This window comes from Pavona decussata, unplaced genomic scaffold (assembly GCF_977016875.1).
Source record: "Pavona decussata unplaced genomic scaffold, jaPavDecu1.1 SCAFFOLD_67, whole genome shotgun sequence".
In the NCBI taxonomy this organism is placed as follows: Eukaryota; Metazoa; Cnidaria; class Anthozoa; order Scleractinia; family Agariciidae; genus Pavona; species Pavona decussata.
This window is the reverse complement of record NW_028145486.1, coordinates 1454593-1477014: the sequence shown is the minus strand read 5'-3', so window position 1 is coordinate 1477014 and position 22422 is coordinate 1454593. Positions and strand designations below refer to the sequence as shown.

Genomic DNA, 22422 nt, shown 5'->3' with positions numbered 1-22422 from the left:
AAATGATACTTTCTACCTTCTATTTCAATCTGTTCTATTTCCGAACAGCTTTTACCGGCCAAAGTGGAAAAATAGAAATTACATTAAACTTTAAGCTTTTAATAAGTTTAACAAAGAGAAACATTCATAATTATTAAGGAGTATCACTGACGCGAAAGGATAAAGCAACAAGATCGGGCCCGTTTACATGAAAGTTTTTTATTACAGGAGTAAACGCGAGGAAAGATCGCATATGAACAGCCTTCACTCTTGATGTAAACATTATTTTGGTTCTCAACTCCATTGATTACATGCAGCACTTACAAGTCAAGGCAAAGGAACCGCTAAACACTATTTACGCTGTTCAATTTTTTTTGTCATATCTATCGAGGAACAGTATTTGCTACTGTCCTCCAGTTCAGGAATTTCATCGCGATTGGGATGAATTCGTCTCTAGGGATGTGGCCTCGTCCCGGCATCTCGGGATGAAAGAACTGTGCATGCGAAAAGAAATAGATTGAATCCGTGACGATACTCATTCCCGGTCATCTTTGCTTTCATGTAAACGAGCCCTTATGTAATTAATATATAACAATGATATTTATGATCAGACGTATAGTTGAATTCAATTAACATCGGCAATGTTATGTCCCTTATTGCTTAGTGCTAGTTGTGAAGGTTTTGATTTAAAATTCTCTGAAGATCGATGTTATAAACTACTGTAATTTTCTCTATCAATCAAATTAATCAGCTCTCAAACATCCACGATTGTTATATCATTTAATTTATTATTAAATAAAACAATTTTTTAAAATATTGGATTGTAGATTCTCGTCTTATATAACGAGTTTTGCTTACCATGGTATTATATAAAAAACAAAATATCCGCTTTTGCACAAGACGACATTGTGGGACGAGGACAATGTTTAGTCGACTTGGTCATGAATTTTACATATTAGCTTATATTAAGGACGGTGTCTACAAATACAGATCTGAAGTATTTTTGTGCAATTTATGACTATACGGGAAAAGCAGATCTTAGCAAGGGCTGTTGGAATCCAAAAAGAATATTAAGGGGTAACCACGCATTTTTACAGTTATTTTTAAGTAACGATACTTCTAAAAAGCGCTAAAACACAAAACAATATGTGATATTTTCCCCCCAAATTGAAGCTTCTAAATTATCTCTGAAAAATGCGTGGTTACCCCTAATTTATTTTAAATTCCAACAACCCTTGCGAAGATCTGCTTTTCCCGCGGTAGCGGGCACCGCCGTTAAGAAACCGGACTTTTCCGGACCACCCCGAGATGAGCAGGACGTAAGTACAGTAGCAAAAGTAGGCACACGAGCTCACACGACAAGACCGAAAGGTAGCATGGGATGGTGGCTTTTGGTTGGTTTCGATCCGTTACCCGGGAATCAATCGATATTTTCCTTTGACGTCACTCTGGTTAGAGCTAACACAAACATCAGCACTCAAATCTCTTTAAGGACGCTTTTGTTACTGCGCATCTCGAGATACTCGGGTTTCGTATGGGTGGTGCCTACTATTACAGGGATATTTTTGCACGGTTTAAAACTTTGCGGAAAAAACAGAACTTAGCGAGTGCTTTTAGTATCCAAAAAGGAAATTGGGGGTAACCATGCATTTTTCAGAGATAATAAAGCTTCAATTTGAAAAAAATACAAAAAACAAAAACAAAACACCGCCCTACATTGCTTTGTATTTTACTGCTGTCCACAAAACACATGTACATGAATGCAGTTGAATACTTTGATTGAAACTACATGGTATAAATGTTTAATTGAAGGATGCATGGGAGGTTAAAACATTCAAGAAATAAGAGTTTAAACATATTATCAGTAAAAAAGCTAAAACAATGAAAACATTTTTTAAGGATGACATTAAAGTCACATGAAACTATTTGCAGATGCTGCAATGGATAATATTTACACCTTTGAGTGGTTAAAGTAAAATGCCCTTTCAAAAGTAAAAAGAAATACTAAAATAATGCTGCAGTGGGACAAGTGATATCACCAAGGGAACCTTATTTTGACAGGCACATGTAGTATTTCCAGCGTTTATATTAATTGTCGTTTTTTTTTTTTTTTTGAAAAATCAAGAAATCCAAGAAGGCTACTGCAGTCGCGCTGAACGCAGTTTAATAGCTTGGTCTAAGAAGTTTGCCTTTAAGTTTTCACCAGTGGCAGTTTTCCGCTGTTGAAGAAATTTGCATGGTCTCAGCAATTTTCAATGATGAAACTGCAAACTAAAAAGTTAACTTAGGGCAAGCTAAACTGATAATAATAGACCTTTATCACTCGGCGGCCATGTTGAGTTTCAGGAGAATAAAAAGCTTTGTTTTTGTACGACACGCCTCGCACTGAAGTCGCGTCTGGTCGAGGCTTGCCATGCAAAACAAACTTTTGTTCTCCTGAGACTCAACATTGACGCCGAGTAACAAAGTTACAGCAACCGTTTCTAAATTATCGCAAAACTCCTTTGTCATGTTACATCATCAACTCATAAGCTGTGGACCTCAAAGGAACAATAGTACATACTACATGTCTGGGGCAGCCAACAAGGACATAGAACCAAAATAGTGAAACACAGTGCCTCCTTTCGGAACAGATGTTCCACTAAAACGTACCGTTGGGTGTCCGTGACATGTTTTTATCCTCTATTAAGTTGAACAGATATACAGGGTTCATACACTTTTCCAGAAACAAATTTCCAGGCTCCAGTTGTTCAAAGAGTGGATAATTTTATCCAGTGGATAAATCGCCACCCAACGGATAAAATGTATTTGCTGGAGTCCGTGTGATAACGTTATCTGCTCCTTGAACAACTGGGGCCAGGACTTTTCCAGGCCTCAGAAAGCTGTTTTTCCAGGACCCATAATGCACATTAATTTTAATTAATACTTAAAAGTATTTTTAAGTTGTTGGAGCTTCCCATCTGGCTGCCCCTCAATGTCTTTCAAGAAAACAGTATTACTTGAGTTTTCAGATTTCCAGGATTTTCCAGGACCTGAACAAACCCTGTGTAGAGTACTGTATTGATAGATTTAGGCACAATACTATAGCTTGAAGGACTAGAAAAGGTGCTGAATTCACTTGCCATGTTGTGAACAGTAGCCTGTGACAAAATTTCACGTGGCATTTTTTGTATTCAAAGGATTAACCATGAGTAAATACAGTTGATTTGACTTGAAAAGTGAAACAAGCTCGACAAACTAGGATGAAATCCCGGCCATGTGTAACTTTCTACACAGCAAGGGTGCACCTCAAGTATGCATTAATTTTAGCTGCAAATGAAATTGCCGTCTTCTATTTTGTTGAATTTTAAAATGAAAATAATGTACACCTATAAGCCTGGTTTTCATTGCTGCTGAAATGCCTGTGTGATAGATGCAAGCATTTGCCTGAAACAGTATTCTTTCAGCATAAAACTGAGATCTCTTATTAGAAGAAGGCTACAACCTGTAGTACAAACATGTCATCTCACGTCAATTCATTTGTTTCCCTTCATGTACATGAGTAAATTTTGCCCTTTTTAGAGCATTAAAACATGGTTAACTTTGCTTTTGCTTTACTATTATAATACGCTCCACAAATGATTAAAAAAGCTTGTTACACCTTCTTCTAACTACTTGAAATAACAAAACTACATAATATGTAACGTGATTGCTGTTCTTTGAGAGGCACTTTCCTGTGCAGTGCTTCACAGTTAGTACATACATGTATGTATTTGTTTGGGGTTCTAAGTGAGTTGTTGCGATATTCATTCATTTGCAATGAGTTAAAGACATGTCTTCAACTCTTTGAATTTGGTTTTATAATACTCAATAATATTATTGAAAACTGCTCTAAAGGTGCCACCAGTCAGTGTTGATTGCTATACACGTATGTACAGTAAGGGTACATGGGTGGCTCCTCAACGTAAATCGACAGAGCTCTGTTTAAGCAACAGTGTTGCAGGCATTCTGGCAGCATACGAAAACCAGAACAAAGAAAAACATCAAATTAAAACATAATATACAGTTTGAAAAAAAAGGAATACTTTTGCACCAAATACAGTACAGTGGATCTAGAAGAAATATATTCTAAAGTCTTGAAAAAACTACCACATTGCTGTTTGTGGCGGGTTTTTGTGTGTGAAAAATAGCAGAGAAGTCAACCATTATTTTCGTTATATGGCAAACTTGGTATTAAAATAAATTGTTAATCAAATACTTTGCAGCTCCTGTACCAGAAATCACTTTCAAGTACAATAAAAAATTGTCAATAGTTTTCCTTGGTAAAAAGCTAACTTACTGTATATTACAAAGTTAAAATAATTTCAACATTACTGAAACAATAAACAAACAAAATCAATTTTTCATTTCAGAGTCCCCTACACTAGGGATAAAGCTGAAAAGCAACAATGTTACAAGAGTAAAGACAGCTAAAGCAGCCACCATTTTCAAGACCTCCCTTCTTCCATCACTTGTTCTAACAGTAGAGTCTCCGTTTAGAGTTGTTTCCTGGGACACTGTTTCTTTAACGACCGACTCTTGGTGCTTTTCTTGTTTGATCTCCACTCTTTCCGTTATTTTAACTTCCTCTTTTTCTTCTGTCACTGTTTTCTTTGCAGATAAAGGAGCTGAGAAAACAAATAAAATACTTTAAGACAAAGTTGGAGTGGCAGTGTATTCATCATCGTGCTCTAATCACCGGTCAACTGTACAGCAAGAGATCATAGACTTCTTCTATTGTCTTCTGTTCTGTCTCTTGGCCCTCAATCCATTGAATCCCAAACAGTCCCACTCTACTACCAAATGAAATAACTCTATGCCCCTACAGTACCTCTCAAAAGTAAGTTACAAGTTGTGTTTTGTTTCTCACACGTCGTAGGAGTGGCTTTAAACTCAGAAAGAGAAAGGAAAATTAATCATCGTGCATTTACGTTCTCCATAAAACCTTGAATGTGGTCATTTCAGGTCGTTGTTTTGCAGAGGACAAAGATAGGTACCAAAGTCTATAACGCACATGCAGAGCCATTGTTTTACTAATTAAAACTATTGTTTTTTGATGTTCTTGCTGTGGTTGTCGTTGTCGCTGCTTGAGGTCCCTAATGTTAAATAATATTGTGGTAAGAAATACAGCTGTATTTACCTCCCTTTCTGTGAAGTATGACATAGTCTGACTTATCAGCAGTTTTGGGGGTTTTGAGTTTGGTGTACTCTTCTGTTACATCTTGCTTTCTTTGTGACTTTTTTGGGGTCGCATCTTGCTTTCTCTGTGACTGTGGAGTTAATTGAGACTTCTTTGGGTACAAACACACAAACAACAAAGGCAATCAACCTTATCCTAAAATTGGTTATGCTGTACAATACATGCATGTCTCCATTCCTCTGTGATTTGCTTATACAATTGTCATGTATTTTCAATAAAAACCAAATTCAGCCTAAAATTCAACATTTGCCATTTATGCCGTCAGCCCTTCTCATGTCTGCTCAATCATTTTAACATTCATGGCAAGACTCATTCACATGCAAATAAATCCCCTCGGGACATACACTCTTCTCCAAAATGGCGGCCGGAAATTCAAATAAGTTAAAATTAAAAACGTACACCAGCACTAGAAAGAGCACTTTTACTTTAGTGACCCTGCAAAGTTTCAACATATCAGGTGCAATATCAGCTGAGAAAATGTAAGTTGAAAAATGAAAAATTTACAGACATTTGTGTGACTGGGGGTATGACGCGTACCCCCAGTCGTACAAATGTCTGTAAATTTGTCAAATTTAATCTTATATTTCCTAAGCTGATACAACACCTAATATGCTGAAACTTTGCAAGGTTACTAAGGTAAAGGTGCTTTTTCCAGCGCTGGTATCAGTTTTTCATTCAGTTCAATTTTAACTCAGTCAAATCTGTTGCCCCCATTTTGGAGAAGGGTCTATTGCCTTTATTTAAAAGAACTACAATATAATTTCATGCCGCATCTACATCATTCTACAGTTGGCAGTGTGAGTTTCATTCTGCATTGAAATAATTAAAACTAAAAAGGATACAAAACAAACAACAAACTGCAGTACAACGAGTTTTTGTCCCAGAATGAGAATATTGCTCTGCATACATGTACACTGTAGCTATCTGGGTGACCTCTACACACTACTGTAACTTGTAGCAATACCGAATTTTGGACCGGCATCATGAACTGAATACAAATTTACAAAAGGAAAATGGGATGGGATGAAGTTACCAGCACAAATGAACCAGTTTGAAAGTGCTTATACTGGTACAATGGTACAATAAATGTTGTCAGTGTTAACATGCCCTACCTTTTAGTTAAACATTCATTGTCTGCTCTATTTTTTCTTGGACCTCTCTGAGTTTAATGTGCTTTATATACGTCTTAGCGTGTCTTAGTGATTCTGATACCTAAAGCAGCTCACAGTTTAGAATGTTACATCTAGCTCAGCTTGTTGTCAAATCTTAGTCACAGGCAAGATAAAATCAAGACTTCCACAGAATTATTTGTTAATTTGTCAATAATTCTTTATATGCACCCATTCTATTTTTTTAACTGACTAATTAAGACCCACTTTTAAGAGAGAGAGAGGGTATATTATACATGTAGGAAACAGAAACATTTTTAAGGGGATAACCTTGTTAGCGGCCAGTATCTAATTTGTCCACACAATATCACTACCAGATCTTGAAAGCATTAGACTATTTAAAGGAAAAGATCACATTAAGGATACATACATGTCTTGATGTTTAAACAAATTCTCCCAACCTGTACCACAAGCAATCTATAGAGACCAGTGAGGAGAACCTGCATTATGAGATTGGGTTTACCTTACGTGTTTACCTTTTCTCTTCGTCCTGGTGATGGCGATCTGGTTTTGCTGTACTTTTTTATAAGTGCACTACAGCCTTTTAAATTCTTCACTGGTTCCCAAGAGTCTTCATTCTGCCCAAAACCCCTCCATCTGACTAAATACTCAACTTTCCCATGTCTGGTCCTTTTACCAAGGATGCTTTCCACCTACAATGCAAACATGTAATGAGAGGATTATTTGGAACCTATTACATGTAAGAGTTGCATTGTATGATTTTAATATCGATGTCAGATTTCACCCTTAAAACATGTGGAATTAAGGTTACTCCAAATATTTGCAAGTGTTCCTCAGAAAAAAATTTTGTATGCACGCCACTCTTGTAGAAATCCTAGACAACTTTAGCTGTATATATCACGGTAAAGCTAATAAACTTTAGTACAAATCTACTAGTGTTCTATCACGAATGCCGTTCTCTGATTGGCTACGCTACTCGCCATCTATTCTGTGATAGATAGTAAGTAGCGATTTTCAACAAAATGGTGCCCGCTTCTTCATGTTTTTGAAGTGTCTGCGATGAGGAAATAAATAATTTACTTGTTTAGTTTTGAGTGACCGGTAGATTTATACTAAAACAATTAGATTATGCGTTCTTGATTTCTATACGTGATAGTTGATTCGGGCTTCGCCCTCATCAACTATCAAGCGATAGAAATCTCGAGCTCATAATCTAATTGTTAAGTAGAATCTGAAAATAATACTACTTTTAAAAAAGTTTTGCTTCAATGGTAGGCTAGCACAAGCCCTGAAACACAAAAATGACAGTGTGTGCTTTGACTGAATTACCAGCTGTACCAGCCCTCACATATCGGGATCAGAGTGACTTGATTTTTCTTTGTATACACACAAGCCTTTGTCTCAAGCCAGTGATTGAATTAACACAAAACGTCACGCTTTAATGCTTTAACAGCAAATACAATCAGTAAAAAATATTCAACAGATTGCCAACGTTTCTTGAAAGTACATAATTTTGATAAGAAATTGAAAAATATAAATTGGTACTGCTCATTAAATGTATAAAAGCCTTTCAACAAATGGTAAGAAGTAAAATGGAGGAAAAACTCGTTGAAAAACTACCTGTGGAATACTACCCGTTGCATACTGCAGAATATACAATGGGTTCTAGCCTTCTGATTGGCTGTATTCTTTATAACATGCGATAAATACCTGTAGGAGTATCCCCTTCCTGGAAAGTGTTGGTGGTACTGTATATATAAGTCTTATGTAAGTTACATGCAGACCTCTCAAGTTTCACGATTTTGCCGTGACACTCACGGTTTTCAGTTCAGTCTCACGGTCTTACAACGAGACATAAAAATCTCACGATAAATAGAGTCATAAGCTGAAAAGATACAATTTCCTTCTATAATTTCATTTTTGGCTTGCTTACGTGACTTTCTTGTGCCAATTCAATGCAAATCAATCCATAGGTAGTAAACAACCCTAAGTTCATCCGTCTGTTCGTTGGAAACACAGAGAAGACATGTGCCAAATTAGGGTTTCATTACCAGTCTCTCACATTTCAGTCACTCACGTTTTCAAAATGACAGAAATTGCTGATGAACAGAACCTGCTAAGGTCCACACATTTTGAGTAATTTATAAGCAGGAAACAAACACTTTCTGTTGATTAGCACCTGTGTTTACTTGGTTTTGTCTGCTGGCCGATCAATCTCCAGACTTTTTTCCCTCAGTCTCCATACTTTTGCTGTTTAAGGTTGAGAGGTCTGTACATGTATTAGCTTCAATATTATTGATGGAGCCTGCACTGTTTTAAATTCATTTGATTAATCAGTAACAAATATACTTTTGCAAAAAGTTGCCAATAGTTGGTACTCTGATGTTTGAACATGCATTTCATGAATGTGTTAAAAGCTTGGCTTAAATTACCCTGGTGGGAAGTGAGGGAGATGTAACAGAAGAGGCACTTGCACATGAATCAGCTGGAAATGCAAAATTTGTAATTGAGTAGCACGGTCATGATCCGTAGAATCAAATAATAAAACAACTACCAAAAACACAAGAGACTCGGGTGTACAGCGCCCCAACAATGGGACACCTGTCACATTCTTAGCAACAGATTATGTGAAGGGGTTCCTTAATTATAAGTCTCTCATAATTAACAGAAATCACTACAGTTCTTTTAAAGATCTAGGTATGCGTTAGAAGCTTACTTTAACCAGAATTTCTTTACTGATGTAACAGAACTTAGCATGTTATAAAGTCACGCGTAGTCGTACTGTTTGGCTTGAGCATAAATTTATTACATGCCTCTAGACTAGTTTCCTACGAAACCGAAAATGCTGTAAATCACACAAAGGTACTGACATGAACAGTTGCAAAATATCAGATTATCTAGTTCCCTTAAAACTTGAAATTGACTTGTTTGTAGAAAATACGTAAGCTTACTAACAGTACGCGTTTGCGAGCGCAATTAACAAATCTAATTTATCCAAACAAACTGCAAATCATCGGCACTTCTGGCATCACGATTTCTGATAGAATAGGCCGCTGATGTTAAAAAAGAATACTTAAGTTATATGCATTCGTCTGTTACGGGTTTCTTACCTCAAACAATTCTCCTTCTGACTCTGAAGACAGTGGAGATTTGGCCTCAGTGGTCGCCATCTTTGTTTAGTTTAACAGCGCGCGCCAAAAACCGTTTTCGTCACGTGATGTGCAGCAGGCCTGGCTGCTGCACCCAAGGACACTTCATTGCATTGTACGTGACGACGTTTGCCTATTTATGAATGCCTGACTGTTTTCGACATTCGCCGTTCGCTGCACAGTAATAATCTCTTGCTTGAATAAGGAATATTTTGGCGTTATCGTTCTGTGCAAGATGTTACAATGGACGTTGGGTTAAAGTTCAAGGCCAAGCGTTCTTGGGAAGGGTCCACAGATAATGAAAAAGCGGAATCTGCGCAGATTAAATTCAAGCGGTTGTTAGGTAGGATTTGGATTTGGCGGTAAAATTTTCCGCATAACGCTATGTTTTATGCATGCATGTGCCTCGAATTTGACGCATATTGTTGGTACGTCCAGGATAACATGAAAGGAGCTGTATGCAATTTTAATTAACCTCGTTCTTTGTGTGAGATCCCCGGGGGCCACACAATAATGGAGTGGCGGGGTATTCCTTAGTTACTCCTAAATCGTAACTCTACTAACTTTTTTTTGGCAGTGTTGTCTGTGTTGAATTGGAATGACTTGTGGAGAGCTGTAGAGAAATTATACGCGTACTTGAGCCACTTAGTTTGCATTCCTTGATGTTTTTGCCCCTTTCGTCATTGATCAAGATGAGGTGGACCAAAGTTCTGCTGCATACTTTTGTTTTTGCTCTGATAAAGTTAGTGAAAGTTTCTACCTTTATTAACAGAGTTCAACTGAACTCGACTAAGATCTCACGCGTGCAGTCAGGCATTTTCTGAAAGAAATAAAACAAGACATCATCTGAAAACTCATGCATGCTCTTGCCAGGCTCTGCAGACTGGCCCTCTGCACAAAATGAAGTATTGCGAGTTTAGGATTTAGATATCATGGGAATTCCATCAAGCAGTAAGTGCCAGAGCTTATACACTGTACAAACATTTGTTTTAAAACTCACTGAAAATGTTTCATAGAAAGAAATCAAGCATCTCAGATTGCAAGAGATGTCAAAACACAGGAGGAGCTTAAAAGCACAGTCCTAAACCTGGTCAATGACAACTTGAGTTTTGAGGGAATATTAAGAGAGGTTGGTACATCTCAGAAAATCAAAAGTCATGCAATTTATGTATAATAACAGTTTTGAGACTTTACGTCACTCACGCTAGTGAAAGAAAGATTCAGCAAAATTAATAATAATAATAATAATAATAATAATAATAATAATCATAATATAATATTTATTTATAATAATAATTATTATAATAATATTAAACAAAGACAACAAAGCGTAACAGTAGGATACTTCAGCAAGTAGAATGCTCTGGATACAAGCACATTAATTATTTTTAATAATTATTATTGTACAGTTTCTCACAAAAAAGTAACAATGTTATTGATTTTCTCTTTGGCTTTTTTACTTGGCCACTGCCGTCTATACAGTGGCATTCTTCAATCCATGTCCTCAGTCTTAGAATGTCATTTGTTATATCTTCCCAAACTGATTGAACAGCCTTTTAAAGCTCCATTCATTCCCGAAACATGTGATGAATCTGGCATTTTGTTACCAGTTAATAAATTGCAGCAGCTGTCACTGATCTTGATGCAATTTCCCTGTATCATTTTATTATAGAGTGAAGAATTGTGTAGTGCACAATGCGGTTCACTTCAAGAAAATCCAGAGTTAGGGACATTTTCTGCCCTTTCAGCTTCTGGTGAGTTAGGTTTGGTCAATCCAAACAAAATGACAGTGACAATTCTTCCTCTACTATATAGCTTTTAGGCAGTAGGAGAAAATAGGTACAGAACTGGAAACGATGTTGAGGACTGAGAGAAGAAGACTGTGAACTTCTAGCACTTAGAAAAAATGTTGGGAACTGGAGAAAAGGGACATAAAATAAGGGACAAACGTTGGGATCTGGAGAATTAGGGGTATGTACTGGTACTGAGAAAACAGATTTTAATTGGTACAATTGTAGGAGGTGCAATATAATGTCAACAAAGAACAACAGGTTCTCAGGAACTGCAGATGGGAACTGGCATTAAAGCTTATGGAAACTGAGCTCAGACAACTTGGGTGGTTGCCATTTAGCTAAACATTTTGGTTGGAAATGTTGGAAACTTTCCAGGTCAAATGGAAAGGCTTTTTTTCAGTTGTTCCAAACTTGCACAATCACCCTGGACATGTGCATGTAGGACCAGTACTGTACACTGGCATTAAAGCTTTAAGGCTACCAGCTGAGGGTAATTCACATGTCGTAAATTAAATTTGTCTCAAGAAAACATACACGTACATGTACATAGTTTACAATTTAGAGCTGTTTCCGGGGCTTTAAACTATTAAATCATGGTATTGGAACTCTAGCCTGTTCACCGATGGGTCTGGGTTGCCTTTTCTGCCAGCTTGTAAATTAAGAACACCATTGTGTTTTGTTCAGTTAACAGCTGTGCCAACCTGTTGAAATATCAGGCTGTCAAGGCGTCATGCCCTTTGGACTTGCTGGCTGCTGAGAGCCTGGGTACAAGGCTGGTAACTATTTTCAGCTCCACTTCTGATCAGCTGTTGACAAAGAAGCAACTGGTACAGTTTAATAATATTTTTAATTTTAATATACTGCAGTACATACATGTAGTCTGATACATCATTTTAATTTATACTTAATATCAAGTATATATTATATATAGACACAAGTGTTTTACTGGAAAAAACACCACTCGTAAAATTTATACAAAACTACATCGGGACCCGAGTGGTGTATTTTCCATACCCTCACTAGTAAGGATATTCATATCCCACTTTTTCAAACAAACAGTCAGTAAAACAAATGGCTAGTGATAGATTTGTCTAATATATAAATAAAAAGAAAATTACACGTATGGTGGCTGGAGGATGTGAATTTTATTTTCTCATGTTAAAAACAATATTTTACTTGCTGCACTCATTCATAGAATATCGTCTTTACCATGTAATGCACTCAAAAATAAAATGCATATCTTTGTGCTGCCATGTAATAATCCTTTAGTATATACACCTGTATTTAATTGTGTAATTTTGTAAAAAGCTTGTGTGGTAGTCAAATGCATCTTTTATTCATGGGAGTAACATTATAAAAACTGGAAAAAGGCATTTATTTTTCTGGTGTTGGTTGCAAAATTAATACTAGAAACAGAAAAAGGACATGTCCACTTGGAATGGCTTTGTGAAACAGGCTTTTATTTTTGTGACAAATATGAAGAACAGTAACAAGACATTAATTAGTGAAAACCACATGAACAGTGTGACATTTACAGCCCTCTAACCAAACATTCCAAAACCGTGTACATGTACACAGGTGATGTACATGTATCTGGTACCATTTGTAGGAGAGCTTCACAATTTAAAATTATTGACTAAACTTGAAGTATCAAATACTCAGTTGTTCCAAGATTTGCACTCATTTGTATGCTGCCAGTAGTTTAAATCAGCACACTTTCTGTATTTAAAAATGCAGGAAGGAAGACATTTTAATTTGACTAAAACACCAAGCAGTTTTATTTATTGTTAAAACGATCATTATTATCACGATAAATTTGTTCCTAGACTCAATAATGTTATGTTATAAGTCAGTTCTGATCCATTTATTGTTGCCTGTAATATTATCCTTGGTTTATTAAAAATCTAGTTTTGCTAATTTGTGGAGAATGTATTTGTGTTCTGGTATGGTGGTCTTAAGTTGCACATTTTTATTTTCAAAGGAATCTGTTCTTAGTGTTGTGAAGGTGATTAAGCACATGTTATCAGAGCAGTGTTTCAACCGAGTCTACTTTACAAAGCATTTGACAAGCAAGGTACAGGGAATTCAGACTGTGTTTACACTTTAAATTCATTGATTTCAAAATTGAGTCCTTTATTCTGTCACTTAATCAGTTGCTTTGTTAGTCACACACTCACTCACTCAGCCATGAGTAATACTCTGTTGGTCAGTCAATCAGGCAGACAGTCTGTCTGTCAGTCAGTCAGTCAGTCAGTCAGGTAGTCAATCAATCAATCAATTAATCTATGGGAAAAACACTTTGCCAATCAATTTGTCAGTCAACCTACCAACAAGTCAATCAATCAATAGAAAACCAATTGATCAATCAATCAATCAACTAGTCAGTCAGTCAGTCAGTCAGTCAGTCAGTCATTAAATCAATCAATCAATCAATCAATGGGCCCTCAAATGTTATCAAATATTCAATACAATGCAAGTCAGAGTTCAAGTTCCTATAAGCATTACTTTGTTATGATGTTTCTATTTAGGGTCCAAGTCTTCCGTTGGAAGTCATCTGGATGCTTCATAAGGATTGTATAGTTTCCTTTGACACTTACTTAGCATGGTAGGTTATTTAGTAAAGTGTAAATGAAACAAAGGCTCCACATTTGCCAATGACGTGTATCACATTTTATAGAACTGTTGTTAATAAATTAGCTTTAAACAGAAAAAATATCAAAGGAATTATTTCAAGCACCACAATCATATTAACAGTTGGTTTGGTCTTTTATAGGCTTTTATATTAAAGTCATTTTAGAGTTTGTTAAGTGAATTTGAGCTCTTAAATTACAAAAAAATATGGAGCTATGTTTCTGAAACAAGAATTAACCAGTCTGTAAGCATGCTCTATTGGGGCAAATTCAGAGAAATTTGGATTCCAAGGCCAAATCATCACCAAGTACATGTACACCCCTTTTCCAATGGGCCCTTCGATTGAAAAAAAAAATGGATCTATTCAGTAAATGTGCATGAAATTGGAGTATTTACTGAGACAATCTTCTAACGAAATCAAAGCAGCAATGCATTCTTTTTCCAATTTGTGACATCAAAACAGTTTTGTTGAAAAGTTGTAAAAATGTCCATGTTAAGTTGTGTTAAGTAATAAACTGTCAGTAGTTCTAAAGTTGTAAGTCAACAAGTTAATACTGTGCACTTGAACCTCAGTTCATCTTATATCAGTATCAGGTACGTACTCTAATAGCAACTGATTCTAGTGATTAGTATATAGTCCTGATAATTTTATTGATTGTATTCTGTATTCATTGCTCAAGTTGTCTGCAGCACAAAGAAACTGTCGAGCAGATGTCAAGTGGACTCATTGCTCTTTGTTCCTGCATTGTCAACAGGGAAAAACAAGAAAGCATATTATCAAGTAATTAGTAATCTTTGAAACAGCATTTGTTGACTAAATAAATTATAAATTACATTATTTTACAGAAAAAAATAGATGGAATTGATCCTAAATTTAAGTACAGGTGGTAACAACGAACATGTTGCCTTGCTGTATAAATAAACTTGTCAGGTTTTCATAAGGAGTGCTTGACCAAACAAAAAAAGTTCAGTTACTGATAAACTCTTGTACCCACAATTTTCAACATAACAGCATTTTCAAAGCGTTCTCAGATAGTGAGGATGTGACATGTGAAAATAAAATAATATTAATAATGGAGTAGTGAAAATAAATGTATGGGGACAGCTTTCTTCTTTGCCATTCCAAGTTAAATCTTTGCCATCCTAAGTTAGGTCATGGAGCAGTCTGTCTGCACACTGCGGGTTTGATGAGCTCTAATTGACCTGTGTAAGGTGAAGATGAGGCATAAATGTCAGTATTTACCTAATCCATAACTTTTGAACAGTTGACTTAAAGGGGAAGTGTCATGGTGTTTTGGACCTCTTTTCTTAAAAATGGTGAAATAAGACCTTACCTTAGCTACAAAATAATTCTAGAACAACGAGAGGAAAGAAATCAACTTAATTCTTGAAAGGAACAACTCTTTATCTGTTCTAGCGCATTTTGGGAACAAAAATGCGAGAACTTGAAAAAAATTAGCCTAACATTTTTCAACTTTCAATTCATACCGGCCTACTCTGTCTCTGACTTGAGGCACTAATCAACAGTTTTGTTTCACTGGGGTGATAATTTATAACAGAACTAGACGATAATTATTTTCTTGTTTCTGTTGACAGACAAACATTTTGGGATTTTCAAATGACATCAAATTCTCGTGGTACTTCCCCTTTAACAGTGCCAACTCTGTCTCCCATATTAGATTCTTCCATTTTACATGTACTATAAAATAATTGTATATAGAAAACAAATACTTTGATCTCATCTTTAATATATCCACGTTTTATAGTTCTTTTGGGAAGATTGGTTACATTTTCAGTCCTTGAGAACAAAGCAAAGGAAGGATCTAACAACAGATTGGAAGAGGTACCACAATTTTCTATCATTTATTCACCAGTCTTAAAACATAACATCACGTTCCTTTCACATATGCCACTCATTGACATTCCAATCCGAGCAGTGTACAGGATTTTTCCCACATGAACCTAGTTTAATGGCCTAGTAGCTCCCATGAGTCTCTTGTAGCTCAGTGGTAGAACATCCGAACTAGTAATTGCAAGGTCATAGGTGCGACTCCTCAGTTGGGAGAACTTGGATTTTTTCTTTCCGAATATGCCTGTGTCACACATCACAAGACATCTATCACTTAACTCTGTTGTTATACATTCTAAATGTAGAACTAACGTAATGTTTACTTGCAGATTTCACAAGAAATCTTGGATGTTGTCTTGGAGAGAAGTGACTTTGTCACATGTAGGACTAAAACTGAAGACGTTCCTTCAAACAAAGAAGATGAAGACAGGTTTGGTGTTTAACAGAGATACTATCAATTATTTGATTTTGGTTTTATTTAGTATTTTATGACCCAGTGGTAGCCATTGTCTAGAGGGAAGATGAATTTTACTATATATCACTAGGCCAAAACCTGGACCACTACATAAGGCATTTTTTATGACTTGGCATCTTATAACTAGTGATAACAAGACTATGATTGCAAAAGCACTATAGCACTGGGCACTGGGGGAGCAGGGATGGCACAGTGGTGAGGGCACTCGTCCCCGACCAAGGAGGTCTGAGTTAGATTCCTGGTGTTGACGCTGTTGATTCGACAGGTGTCTGGAAACAGTGGGGGAAAGAGCCACTCTGAGAAAGCCACTGAAATTCCTATTTCTCTTATTTTATTATTTAGTCTTTTTGTTATCTGGTTTTGAGTATCACATGTGAAGTTAGTAAATGGAAAAAGGCAGGATAATGATTTCAATAAAGACAATTTAACCGCCTCAGTGTTTTTGTAAGTAGGCACAGGCTAAGCAACACATTGCCCAGTATTGTGCACACTATACTACTAAGGTGCAAGTTTCGAGACTCTTTTTCAACAGGTCTACATAATTATTTTCCTAATGTTGTTATTCTATTTGTAGTATCTGTTTGTTAGAGATTGTAAGGAGACTGAATGATATTCCATGGACGGCAATAAGGAAAGTCTTCTCAAGGCAGCTTAATATGTTTTTTACAAAACTGTCAGATGATGGTAAGGAGTTGGAGAACCTTATTTCACAGTTTGATTAATATTAATTTTTGTAGGGCTGTGTCTAATTTTTGAAATAGGTGAATGTACATGAAACAGAAGTACTGAAGTGGGGAAATTTCTTCCTCATATTGCCAATGTTCCTATTGTTGTTAATTAAAAGTAGCAAGGGTTTCCCTTGAGCCCGTCAATTATGACAGAAAACAACTAATGCGTAACACCAGCATCAAAACGTTCCATTCATTTACCTATTGTCACCTAATTCATGTACTGTGTAAGTAACAATCCAGTTATGAAGGCAAATGCAGTACTGTTTTCTCATTGCAGATCCCCAAGCACTCTACCACGCCTTTTACAACCAAAAGAAATTGCAGTTCTCAGCGCTTAATAAAACAGCAAGAACGGTGTTTGAGCAGGTTTTTCTTATTTTTCTGTTTTATTTTTTTTATGAAGGCCTCCTGGATTATGTCAGATCTATGTTTATCTCAATAAGCTCAACTGACCTTTAACGCCAACAAGCTGCTCATGTTTAAAATTTGTTTACAGTTCCTTTTAGTTTTTGATGCATCAACAGTCATGGAGTTTGTGAAGAATGCACTTTGTAAGGAGAAGGCACGTACAGTATCTGAACAATTATTACTTGTTGGCTAATATTGTATTGATTTGTGGACTGGGAAGAAAAAGTTAATTTATTATGTAAACACCAATTTTCACACGTGAAAAGATCACCGCTGCTATGGTTACATGATAAATCGCGCCTTTTGCAATGAGTTGGTATTTCATTGCTGTTAATATAATAAACAGAACATTACATGGCCGCTTGGAGATAGGAAATTTCTCTTCTTGTGTTGAAAAATATTTCATCATTTTCAACACTCGAAGAGATATTTCGTATCTATGTGCGGTCATGTAATATCCTCTACGTATCTCATCTCGGCTTCATTTAACCATAATTTGCACTGGCAGTAAAGGCGATGTAAAACGGAACGATTTATAACGCAACATTTTTGCATCAAAAGTTGCTTTCGTGTAACAAAGCGTGCGAACAAGTTTTGACGAAGCAATTTGTTGCAAGTTTTTTGATCTGCCGCAACAACAAAAAATTGCCTTCAAGACTTGCTCTGTGTAACATGACCTTTACAATGTGAAAACAAATATTTGTCTCTAGTCAAGCCATAGCACATTTTTTTTTAAAATGAGGGACAAGTTAAAAGTACGTTGTCTGATCATATTATGTTTTCCTTCCATGGGAAACATACTGTACATGTACTTTGTCGCTCGCTATGTACTGGGTATCTAACTAATTCTGTGTTTGCGTCACAGGTCAATTTAGAAGGCGTCCTTTCATTCATTTCAACCTTTGCTGTCCTTGTTAAGGAGGCCGCGTCCATGATAGAGGGTATTTTTAAACTCATCACCTTTTTTCGTTGATTTTTCTTCGATGAAAAAGTAAAACGTTAGTGAATCTATTGAAGGGTTTGTGTTAACGTGTTTACATTGCTACAAACGATGGTTTTACTCTCTATTTTTAAGGTTATGTCAACGAGTTGTTGAATGAGTCACTGAATAACAACGATATCCGTCTTCTGCATGTTGCGTTCCTTGTGATCAGGCAAATTTCTTTGGAAGGAGGACATGTTTTTCAGCCTTACCTTACTTGGTTTCAGGTAAGTCAGTATTCCGCAACTGAATTGTTTGTAATAGTCCTGTTTTATTTTATGCACTGCAGGATGAGTCATGATGAAAAATGGCATTTGCGTTGTAAAAGGTACATAGGTATGGGAAATCCTGTGAACACGTTACTTGAAATCGCGTCTTGGTTTCTACATGTATTTCTTGCGCCAGTTTTAATGCCGTGCTCTTAAAACAGTCAAAACATCAATTACGCTTTAACCGTTAAAAGGAAGCTGGTGCATTGAAAAGTCCAAAAGGTTACATCGTATGGTATCTTGTCGTTGCCTAAAGATCAGTTGTTACGCGTTTCAATGTAATTCAGATAGCAAGGATTGATGTGGGAGACAGGCCATAAGTTTAAAAATGACTATACAGACTCGTAACTGTTTACGCTTGTGAAAATTGTGGTAAGTCTTTGTTTTGTGTTAGATCAAAGAGTTTAACTTTGTCTTCTTTGTTTAAGTCTAAAAATGTTCGAGCTACGGCTAATTAATAAGAACTGGTTTCTGATTCTTTGTTTGTTTTATTTTATTTCAAAGAGTTATTTTGGAGATCAAGGAAATATGAAGTTGACCAGCAAAAAAAGTGTCCAGTTTTTCATGAAGTTTCTTTCTGATCTTGTGCCACATGAGCCTGCTGAGTATTTGAAGGTATTAACTGTAAAATGTCCACTCCCGTTAACCCTTTGAAACAACTCTCACGCTATCGTCCACTCTAATGCGTTTTCGAGACGCCCGTTTTCGTTCTGTGCCGAAAACACATCAAATGTTTCTCGTCCACGTCGTCGGTTTCACAGCTTTTTTTCCCTCCACACTGCGGAAAACGCTCGCATACGAAATATTACAACAGTCACCTCCATATGTAACAAAAGGCGCGCCCGCGATATTTGTGATTTGAGTGATGTAAGCGTCATTCAATTTGTTGTAAGAGTTTTTTCCCTTATTTGCAACAATAATGATAAATAGCTAGAGCAATCATAATAACTGAAACAGCGGTAACAGCATTATTGATTTTCACCCTATGAAATTCTTAGGTTCACATCATCAAAGCTCCTCATGTGCCGATTAAGTTCCGTGAACTTGTGACCGACTACGTTTCTTTGGCAAAAACAAGACTGATGGACCTGAAGGTATGTGATTTGTATACATTGAACAATAAATGCAGTCAAACTTACTCATCCTCCATGTACTACCGAATTAGATTGAAAAACTGATGTCGTTTCAGACAACGTTTGATATATTGTTTTCCGCACATACCAACAACAACAAACTTTATTCAAAGAAAGAAATTTATAGAGATTTTTCCACTTGAATATAGCATGGCTAATCGTTTTCTTTGGACAATAATATTATACAGTTAATTTATTAACAATAAAATATAATGCAGTTATGACAATGAATTACAATAAATACTAATAGAATTTGACAAATCGAAAAATAAGTAACTTAGCCTGACAAACTGAAGAGGCGAAAGATAAATAGTGGCATGGATATTTAGGTACTTAGAGTTTCAAGAGTTATTATAATTAGTTATTTAATAGTTAATCAGTTCTATTTTGCACATTTTCAAGGTGTTTTGACCAATTAGGATAACTTACAATGTAAATGGCTAGTGGATCGGTCTTGCGGTATCTATTTTGTGAGACACATGTGGCTACGCTCCTTTGCAAGGTTCTTTGATGTCATATGTTGAGTTTTTGATCTTATGATAGCTCAAGGGCCATCATAAGATTTTGAAAGGTTTGTGTTCATGAAAGCGGGCCCAAGATTTTTTCACTTTAGATTTATATTAAAATTTTATAGTGGGACCATTGCAGGTTTACATTAAAACAAACACAAAATAAATTGGTAAATGATCGCATGAATTCGAACGTTAGTCCGTAAACTTTGAAACTTCTCTGCATAGATGTAGATGGGGGCATACCCTGGCTTGGTAGAATTGTGTTCGCTTCGTTTGCGCACTTGTGGAAATTTTGGCACATGTACGCCCATATTTCCACACTCTAAAATAAGCTTTGTTTCATTTTTGAAATAGGAGCCTGTTGAGCTTATGGGAATGTATGAAGACAGTTCAGGGCCGTCTGGAGCAGAGGCGAAAAGTGAACATACAAAGGTTTGTATGAAGAAGTACAAGTGAAGGCTAAAATCGACTTAAATTATTTAGGATCAATGTTGAGTAACATAACAGGTGGGAACGGCGTTCAGGTTGAGACGGAGAATGAAAATTTACCGTGCTCCATAAAACCGTGAATTTGGTCATTTCAGGTTGTTGGTTCGCCGAGTACCGCAAAATAATTGAACAAAATTTATACGCGCGTGAAGTGTTTGTTGTTTCTCATTAAATCCTATTGTTTTGTGTCATTTTCGTTGCCATCCGGATCGCCATAGTAGCTTCTTAAACTCCCTATTTTAACATGAAAATGACGCCATGAAACGTCGTTCCTTACTTTTAAACTCAGTTTCAAACAACACTATACTCATACTCTTCACCAACTTAGCTATGCTGTTGCATTTTTGTTACTAGTTGAATTTGAAATATTCGGCTTTATTTGTTCTGGTAATTACCAGTGTCCTTTGCTTCAAGCTTAAATAAGGGATTCAACGAAACAAGTGAAAATGTTTGACATCTTTATCATAAATGTAAGTATCTTTCCTAGTAAGACAAACGACAAACTGAACGAGTCAAGTTAAAGGTAATCATTGTACTGCTCATGTTACAGCAACTTGAACAGGCCTCTGCAGATGTTGAAAAAGTTCTGGAATCTTACGAAAAATCAGGAAAAGTGCCAAGCACCGTTATGGAAGCAAGGTGAATCATTTGGTCTTTTAAAAGCGTCAAATATTGCATCAAAGAATCAATTGTGAGCTGGGAGCAGGGGATAAACAGAACATGTTATTTGAGACTGCCTCGTGTATTTCGATGAAACGTCCTTTTAAACATATTTATAAAAATCATATTTCCGACTTATTTTGTAATATCTCCAAGCAAAGGAGTTGAAAAGGCGTATGTCCAAAATTTGCGTCAGAGAAACCCTTCTTCGTTATGTGATATTATTTGATTAACTTGTCGTTTTTTTTTTTTCACAACATCTGAGTCAACGTTATTTTTAATTTAACCAACTTTTCAATTCTTTTATTCCAGCATCTTTAGGAAACCTTATTTTATCGGGAGATTCCTGCCTGCATTGCTAACTCCAAGGAAGGTCTGTTTTTGTTAAAAGTTATTTTCAATGATAATCACGTAATACTTGCTCTATTTGTTGTGAAAAAAAGAAAGTGGGAGGGGGTGTGGGTGGTTGAAGAAATTTTCTAAAACTAGTGCTGGGGGTGGTAGGGTGGTGTTGGCGTCCATTATTGGTGTTTTTCTTGCGCCGCCTAATGTGAAGTACAGTAAACGTCCGCCTTCCCTAGCTTTTATAGAAGAAGCAAAAAACTTCGAAACCTATGTCGAGAGGCTTGACATTATCATAATTAAATCGCGTCTACGAGAGCTATTTTTGCTTGTACAGGCGATGTGATTTTTCGAAGAAAAATAATCGCATACTCTTTAGCCGTAGCCATCGTCGCCCAGGCAATGCAGCATTTAAAAAGATTACAGAAAAGAAGCAGCAAGAAATTCAAAACGTTTAACTTGTTGCGAGAGAATACTAGTTGTCGCATCGCTTGGCAAGTGTGTCTACATGTGCGATTTTTACTGCACGCTGGTGACACACCTTCCCTGTGCATACTCGCTGAACCTTTATTGCTACTCAGTGATGTGCTCTCCTGTCTTCCTTAGGTCCCTGATGAGCCTGATTCAAGAGCTCAGCTCATTGATGTACTAAGCAAGTAAGTTCTCTTGTAT

The 22422-nt window shown here is 36.4% G+C and overlaps 2 protein-coding genes across 5 annotated transcripts in view; one reads left to right on the top strand and one right to left on the bottom strand.

Moving 5' to 3' along the window:
* Nucleotides 1–1688: 1688 nt before the first annotated feature.
* On the bottom strand, nt 1689–9539 carry LOC146477985 (uncharacterized). Of its 2 annotated transcripts, none has more exons than XM_085112747.1 (4): nt 9438–9539; nt 6843–7019; nt 5138–5288; nt 1689–4625 (listed from the first exon to the last, which is right to left on the bottom strand). In XM_085112747.1, the coding sequence occupies exons 1-4, from the start codon at nt 9495–9497 to the stop codon at nt 4354–4356; spliced, it is 660 nt and encodes a 219-aa protein (XP_084968873.1). In that variant the 5' UTR covers nt 9498–9539; the 3' UTR covers nt 1689–4353. The 2 variants fall into 2 exon arrangements, with proteins under 2 accessions (XP_084968873.1, XP_084968874.1); XM_085112748.1 differs by having other exon boundaries at nt 5138–5267.
* A 90-nt stretch (nt 9540–9629) lies between these two features.
* Nucleotides 9630–22422, top strand: part of LOC146477984 (Fanconi anemia group A protein homolog) — a 43992-nt gene continuing 31199 nt past the window's right edge. For all 3 annotated transcript variants that reach the window (XM_085112698.1, XM_085112697.1, XM_085112699.1), the window contains exons 1-20: nt 9630–9819; nt 10493–10605; nt 11149–11230; nt 11954–12096; nt 13251–13343; nt 13798–13874; nt 14581–14681; nt 15667–15743; nt 16079–16179; nt 16799–16908; nt 17233–17321; nt 17452–17517; nt 18229–18304; nt 18439–18572; nt 19119–19229; nt 19613–19708; nt 20614–20691; nt 21299–21387; nt 21721–21781; nt 22357–22406. In XM_085112698.1, coding sequence (XP_084968824.1) covers nt 9720–9819; nt 10493–10605; nt 11149–11230; nt 11954–12096; nt 13251–13343; nt 13798–13874; nt 14581–14681; nt 15667–15743; nt 16079–16179; nt 16799–16908; nt 17233–17321; nt 17452–17517; nt 18229–18304; nt 18439–18572; nt 19119–19229; nt 19613–19708; nt 20614–20691; nt 21299–21387; nt 21721–21781; nt 22357–22406 — 1847 coding nt within the window. In that variant the 5' untranslated portion in view covers nt 9630–9719. The remainder of the gene's footprint in view (nt 9820–10492; nt 10606–11148; nt 11231–11953; nt 12097–13250; nt 13344–13797; nt 13875–14580; nt 14682–15666; nt 15744–16078; nt 16180–16798; nt 16909–17232; nt 17322–17451; nt 17518–18228; nt 18305–18438; nt 18573–19118; nt 19230–19612; nt 19709–20613; nt 20692–21298; nt 21388–21720; nt 21782–22356; nt 22407–22422) is intronic.

Excerpts from the sequence above, each read along its gene's own strand:
- LOC146477985 (XM_085112747.1), bottom strand. The coding sequence starts at position 9,497 with ATGGCGACCACTGAGGCCAAATCTCCACTGTCTTCAGAGTCAGAAGGA. Across the intron at positions 5,289-6,842 it reads CACCAGGACGAAGAGAAAAG|AAGTCTCAATTAACTCCACA; the intron begins GTAAACACGTAA and ends TTGTACCCAAAG. Across the intron at positions 4,626-5,137 it reads CATACTTCACAGAAAGGGAG|CTCCTTTATCTGCAAAGAAA; the intron begins GTAAATACAGCT and ends TTGTTTTCTCAG.